Source organism: Pteropus medius, unplaced genomic scaffold, assembly GCF_902729225.1.
Source record: "Pteropus medius unplaced genomic scaffold, Ma_sr-lr_union100, whole genome shotgun sequence".
In the NCBI taxonomy this organism is placed as follows: Eukaryota; Metazoa; Chordata; class Mammalia; order Chiroptera; family Pteropodidae; genus Pteropus; species Pteropus medius.
Genome location: NW_024351729.1, coordinates 25,617,867 through 25,625,678, shown reverse-complemented (window position 1 = coordinate 25,625,678; position 7,812 = coordinate 25,617,867). Strand labels below are relative to the sequence as shown.

Below are 7,812 nucleotides of genomic sequence, written 5' to 3'. Positions count from 1 at the left end.
AGGTGTCGGGAGACATCAGTGCACATCCCCACTCTCGTGGATGTGACATGCTGGTTCAGAGGCGTCTCACATAACCTGAGTCAACTGAGAGCTGGATGCATTTCACCAGAGAGCGCACTTTTTTCCATAGCTTGTCATAGTCAAAGAGGCCATTTGGGAAGAAAATTAAAACCATTTCTAGTACCATGAAAATCTTTTGCAGTTTTAGTGTCCTAAAACCTGTATTAAAAGCATGTCTTTCAAAAGACCACCTTTTTTATAGCAAATGAACATATTTCTAAGCGATGAAAAGGATGAATATTTCTAAGCATGAATGGAAATGAAGAGACATGCTCTTATCCACATGAGTTTCCACATGGTAGATTCATTCTATTTTGAAAACGGCATAAAAATTCTACACTATTGTATAGTGTGGAATATGGATGACCTGACCCAAAGGATCAAATGATCTAAGTCTTAAAAGTGACATCATTTCCTAACGAATGACCTGTTTAAGCAAAATAATAATAATAATAATAATAATAATAAATTATCTCATTTAACTCTCTATGGCAAATTATTTTACACACTACATCCTAAAGGTCCCAGCTGTGCTGAATGAAACTGTACATACTCAGCGAAAACAGCACCTTAAATTATTGTGACATTTAGTAAAAGGGTCTAATTACTTTTTGAAGCTGGTTTTCTTTTTTTGAGTATATAAATAATTCTAAACTATTTCTTAACCTGTAAAATTTCACCTTCCTAAATGAGTAAGATTATTAAGAGATTATAGTCATTTCTCACCTTATCCTATAATCACACACATTTTTATTTACCACAGATACATATCAACATCTGTCACTATAAATAATATTTTTCAGTTGTAAATTTCATTCCATAGTTAAGGAAAAAAATTAACTTGTTTAAAATATTTATTCTCTCTATGGGATGGTCTCTCATCCTCCTGTATGCCTTTTAAGAATATAGTTATCTAAAAACGAGAGTTTCATTTTCTGGAATACCATATTTTCCTTTATGCTCCTCAAATAATTTCCTCAGCTCCTCCATGTAGGTCTGATGCAGCTCCTCAATCTGCTCCGAGGTTGGGTTCAGAGTCTGATGAACAGGGATTGGGTGGCCAACTGCAAAAACAGAGAAGAATACATCAGACGTCAGAAACCAAAGCCACTCCACCAGACCTCTGCCTCCCATGGACAGTCCTGGAAAGATCCGCCAGTCAGAACCCACCGGGCCTGCTAGCTCCGATCCTTCTTTCATTTCACTGGCTGCCTACACCGGTCACACCATCCTCCTTGATAACAAATAAAGAACTTTCCTTCTCAGCAGACACTGGGTTGTTAGTACCCTGGTGGTTTTGACTTTGAGTCAAACGAACTACTGTGCCAACTGCAGCTGTGAGGTGAGAGAACACAGCTGTGTGTGTGTGTGTGTGTGTGTGTGTGTGTGTGTGTGTGTGTGTCACCAGCGTTCTTCCTCTGGTACAGCTGACAGCCAGACCACAGCACCCTGTTATGACTGGCTGTGAAATCTTGAATCATGAGGCAACAACCCTCTACTCTGACTCTTTTTGATGCCATCCTAAAAATTTAAAAGACTAGATATCTTCATAGCTAAATATCTGTCCTAGAACACACACACTAGCAAGGATTCTACTGCCTGTAACGGTGGGAAACAAAACCAAAAGTCTCGATAGAATGATTATTAAGTAAGCCACAGATATCATTCAATGGAATCCTAGGCAGCAACTTTTAAAAATGAAATGCTTTTGTAACTATGTATGATAATGAATGCTAACTAGATTTATTGTGATCATTTTGCAATATATACAAATATCAAATCATTGTGTTGTATATCTAAAATTGTTATATGCCAATTAACTTTCATTTAAAAAAATAAAATAATATGTGTGTATACACATACACAGAGATGTCTAAAATGTATTAAGTGGGAAAAACAAATAATATAGCATGATCCCATTTATGAAAAAATATTATATTTCTAGGTGCATTATAAGCTTTTAGCATATTGAAAAAGTCTGGAAAGACTGATAACTGTTACACTGAGGGAGGGAGGACGGGGGAAACTTGCAGTTTATCTGCATTGTATGAATTTTCATTTTACAATGAGTATACACGTTTATGTTTTATCTACATAATTTAAAACGAACTAATTAATTTTTTAAAACATGCAACTTCTATACGTATTTTAAAAGGCATTTATGTAACAAATAACATTTATCTGCTTGTCTCAGATTCTGGGAAAATACAGCTAGGCACTCATGGCACATGACTTTGGCGCCTGCTCTCCTGGGTCCTCGCTGGTACTCATTGCGCCCTCTGCTGGTCCGACGCTGCTATTGATGCCAAGAGTTTAAGTAAAACACAGCATAGCATGTTCAGTGACCAGCTGGGCAGCAAACTGCTTCTTATTACCTTTCATTGCTTGGGCATGAGATCGAGTGAGGCTGTCGGTAATAGAATACAACTCGTAAAAGACATTTCCTTTGGCCTAATCTGAGTCTCCCCGTGCTACAACCAAGATTCAAATCCATATCAGCAAGGTGGTTAGTTAAGGAAAAACCAGTAAGATTACATATGTATTATATATAATACATATATAATATATAATACACACACACACACACACATACACACACACATCGTTACTACATTAATGTTTTTAAATTGTTAAGTTTTTAACCAGATATAGCTTCAAGAAACACATCGTTTAATAGCTTAGATGTCAAATTTATATATAGTAGACATCAGATCTTTTTAATTCTCCATAAAAAACTAGAAACATAATCGTCTTGCTGTCAGTTGTGGTGGAAATGTGGGATGGGGTGGAACTGGGAGCCGGTGTTGCACAAAAAGCACCAGGCCAGACCAGGTCCAGCACTAGCTCACAAGCAAGTACATTGAGGTAGTAAGTAACTTCCTCCCTGGCCTTAACGTTTACAGGTATAAGATAAAAAAATAGAATTGAAATGACCTTGAAGCTTCTTTCCAGCTCTGAACTTTGTTGTTGTTTGAAGAAAAATTCGAGACATTTACATGCAAATTGAGAATCTGCATGCCAATCTGCTAACAAATTCGTGGTTTCCTAGAAAAAGCTGGTTTTCTTAGTTTTCTTAGTTGTCCCAAGGAGAGAGATCTCACACAATCATTCAGGGTGGGGGACTTATCAAGAGACACAGCCACTTAAGAAGATGAAGTGTGTTGTTCCCAGCTTACTTTAAGTCTTGTGAATTCTGAATTATTAGTCTTATTTTCTATGAGCTATCCTATTCTTAATTTTGATTTTGATTCTGTTCTCTTCTTAATGGTTTTATTATATTATAGATAGTTCTACTAGAGAGCTCAAACATGCCCCTACGCACTGAATTTGTCATCATAAGTTTTCCCTTTAAAGTGAGACACAGTTATACTTGCCTTTCTCTTGTTTACTGTAGAGAAAGTGAGATAGTGAAAGTTCCTGAACTACACAAAAATAACAGAGGAAATGATCATTTAAACCCAGTACTTCCGCCCCTCATTATAAAACCCAAAATTGGATTAGAGAGTAAGAAACTCTTCTCAACTGCTTTTCAGAGATAAAGGAGGCAACAAACAAAAATCTGCAAAGCTGAGGAGGGTTCCCTGAGCCCTAGAAGACCAGAATTCTCTCTCTCCACAAAAGGAGATTTTTACTACTAAGGAGAAGAAAAAAATCCTTTTTAACAGAGGACTAAGTTAGCTGCAAATAGCTGCATAATTCTTTTTACAACAGAAAAAAAAAAGCCACATCAGGCTCCTCTTGGAAAGAGAACGGCTTGCCCTGCAGAAATCAGCCAACATCTATCTACTTGTGGCAGGCTCAGGCATCACAGCCTCTGTTTATGTTTCTGTCAGTGGTTTCTGTAGCTGGCATGCTCGCCTGTTCCATTTCCAATTCCGTCCAACAGTTCGAGGTTAGTTGTGCATCTATTGTCCTTCTACAGCACTCTCGCTCTCATTTCTAGGGTGCTGCGCTGCATTTATAGAAGATGAAGAATGAGCAGCTTCATGAGCCATTGTACACACAGCTGGAAAAAAAACTGAAAATGGGCATTATTTTCTTCCCATTGAGGCAAAGAGTAGATCTTTCGTGTAAGAAATTTTTGTTCTACTATTTTATAATTATGAAAATTCCAGAGTGTATCTCTAAGGATCTCACACAGGAATTACTCCTTCTCTAGATGCTAACTGCCTGTACGCTACAGAAAAATAGGCAGGGAGCTGTGTGGCAGAGTGGGGTTGCGAGAAGTCGAAACGTGGGTGCCTGATGAAACCTGAGTTCAAGTCCAACCTCTGCCTACGGTGGAGACTCAAAAGATGCCCGACGTTAAGTGCGTGTTTGTGTAAGCACGTATATGGATGGTACATACATACACACCCATGAACACTTATTAAGCACTTAATATATCATACTTGCACCATACTAATCCCCTTAACGTTATTCTCGCCTTTCATCCTGGCTGTATAATTAAAATTTAAATTAAAGGGTTCTCTTTTCATTCCAGAGAATCGTTTAGCCTGCTTTTTTCCCATCAAAATATAATGACTTGAAACATAATGATCTACTTTTATCCTTATGTGGTTTCAAACTTTATTTCAGTTCTATCGAAATAAAGTACATTCCCTTCTCTTTTTATTTTTTAAAAATTTCAAACCTATAGAAAAAAATAATGCAATAAGCACTAATATCCCCTTCCTCTAGACTCACCAATTCTGAACCTTTTGCACACACACATATGTATATACCTAGGTATTATTATTATTTTTATTTCTGTAGAACCATTTGAAATTTGTGGACACCAATGATTCAACCGTATTAATCATCCCTAAATATTTCAGCACGTCAGAGCAAAAACACTATCTTATATTCCACCACCATTATCGTACCCAGGGAATTCAACTCCTACACAATATTATTTTGTGCTGAAGTCACATTCCAGTGTGATCCGTTGTCTCAATAATCTCCTTTACAGCTGTTTCCCCCCAATCCACAGCAGCTGCTGTGTCTCTTCCAATGCTCTTTTTGGTCTTCCACATCATTAATAGTTTTGAAGAGTCCAGACCAGTCGTTTTGTACAATGTCCCACAATCGTATTTGTCTGATTATTTCCTGATGATTCGACTCAGATGAACATTTCGGTGGGAATACTTACACAGGGAAACTGCAACAGACCTGCTAGCTCTCAACAGTCTGGTCAGGAAGCCTTCTGCTCTCTACACCAACCTGCATTCGCCTAGCACCTGGGAGCACTAGGGTGCTTTTCCAGTATGATGTCATCTAGCCCCCAGTGACTCTGAGAGAAGACAGGACAATGATAACTACCTCCTCTTCAGAGCTGGTAAAAACTGAGAGGCTCAGAGAAGATAAATGAAACATTCTAAGCCACTCCGAGTCAGACCTCAAACCCACACTGCTTCCTTCTGTACATTTGGCGGATGCATCATAAACGCCCCCTTCACGTCACTGTCCACTGTGTGTGTGGCTGGTGCCTGAGCGTTAGCCGCGGCCATCACAGGGGGCCTACCGATAAAAAGACCCGATTCCTTAATGGCACCGTTTGCATTTTCTCATGTCGCCATAAGAATGAAAATGCAATAAACACTGCTATCTCATCCGTAATTGAAAGACAGGCTCAGGAGTTCATGGGAAGCCAGTGGCAGTCTCAAGGCTAGAGAAGATGAGAACGCACCCCTTTCTGAGCCACCTGCAAACATAGCTGGTGAACCTCTCTGGGTATCCATCATTCAAATCATCTAACACTGGGACTTTACGGTAAATGAACTAATATAGAAGGAATGCTAGATTTAGAAAATCACCAGTTTGCAGCCATGACTGTAATAACTGATTTAGGTAAGAACTATCAACAGATGTTATAAACATCAGGTAAAGTGTAATGAAGAACAGGGTAATTAGACAGTCTCTAAGGAACATTATCCCCAGGTTACTTCTTAATGAAAAGGGAAAAAATATATTTACGAATATAAAAAATAAATATAAATTTATATAGATAAATCTATAACTTTATAGTAGAGAAATCTGGCAAACACCTCACCCACGTGATCCAAGTCACCAACAATGAGAAAAAGTGGCATCTCCCGATAAGATGTACTGAGGAGGACACAATCCCATTCTGTGGAATTCTTGCCAAATATAAATCCCCAGAATATACTCACGTTGAAATGTACCAACCCAAGGTAAGGGATATGCCATGAAACAATCGACCTGCATTCTTCGAAACGCCTCATGTTTGTCATAGATAAAGAAAAGCTGAAAAACGATTCCAGCTTAAAGTACACTAAAGAGATGCAAAAATTAAACGCAATGTATGATTTTGCTTATGGAAATATACCACTCCCCTCTCCCCACCAAAAAGCCAGAACTGACGAAATTTATTGTGGCAATTGGCAAAATATGAATACAGACTGTACACTAGTTAATCGTACTTTATCCATGTTAAATTTCCTGAACTGCACTGACATAATAAAAGACAATCATCTTGTTCTTAAGAAATATACAGAAAAGTAATTGGGAGCACATGGTCACAATGTCTGCACTATTCAAACAGTTCATAACAAGAGTAGGAAATGTATTTATTATACCATTAGAGACAGAAAGACTGTAGCCAGGTGTTAGCAACTGGTGAATCTGGGAAAAAGGCTCACAGGAGTTTTCATTGTATTACTCATGAAACTTCTCTGAACCCCTGAAATTTTTCAACATGAAATTTTAAAAATTAAAAACAACATACACCTGAAATTTCCTCCTTTAAACAGCAAGTTGCCCTTGTATTTTATGTTCTTGTCCAAACATGCAATGTCCTGTCATAGCATCTGTACTGGCTCTATTACTTTAATATAAGTTCCCCTTAAAATTTTTAAAGTGTAATTGTTAGATGGCTGAAGAGTTAAGGAGGCCTAACTAAAGACTAGTTTGTTTTTTCACCAATGTGTCTTGAGCTCCTACTCTGTGGGCACTGGGAACACAGCGGAGAAAAAACGAAGCACAATTTCTGCCCTCCTGGAGCCCTGTAATACAGAAACAAGTAAAGCAAGGACCATGATTCTTTACACATCATTCGGAAGGTCTAAACGTATTTCCAATTGCCACCCCTGGGCGTCAAGATGGATGTGACATTAAAACCAGTTTCTCTCCCTTATTACGTAATGAAAGGCAATATACGCGAACACTGTATTCTATTTTGATAAACTGATAATAATATGTATAAAATATCTAAATTATATACTATTTGTGAAATGGGTAAAGAAAATATACGGTAGCTGCTTTACAAATTATTCCCCATTAAGAATGACCCTCGGCAAAGAGAAAAGAGGGTTTTGATGGAGGATGCAGAGAAATCTGAGGGGTTAGCAAAGTTGGGTGGAGGAAAACAGGCAGAGAGGATAACTCTGACCCAATGCTGACACTTTGGGATCTAGTAGGAACAAGTTTTAAAGGGGTTTAATAAATAGTACATTAACGAAACCATTACAGCATTAGTGGTTCTCACTCGTGTTAGACAATCAGTGACACTAAAGTGAACACTCTGGTTGAGGTCACTGCAGAAGCGAGGTCTGAAAGATGTGATGGAAACTATTTATAGGATGGAGAATCAGGGCGTCGCTGGCCACTTATGAACGAGAGGATTACAGATGAAGTGATCATTCAGGATGAGTTCAATTAATATTTATTGAGTTTGTATAATGCGAGGTAGAACTTATTTAAGTTAACATACTTAATTAACTAGGAAGAGAAGCAGAGGGGCCACAAAATAAC

At 38.1% G+C, this 7,812-nt stretch overlaps 1 protein-coding gene across 1 annotated transcript in view; it reads right to left on the bottom strand.

Annotated features, from left to right (window-relative positions):
• Nucleotides 1-790: 790 nt before the first annotated feature.
• MOGAT1 (monoacylglycerol O-acyltransferase 1) overlaps nt 791-7,812 on the bottom strand; it is a 27,608-nt gene continuing 20,586 nt past the window's right edge. The window contains exon 6 of the mRNA XM_039844904.1: nt 791-1,124. Coding sequence (XP_039700838.1) covers nt 970-1,124 — 155 coding nt within the window. The 3' untranslated portion in view covers nt 791-969. The remainder of the gene's footprint in view (nt 1,125-7,812) is intronic.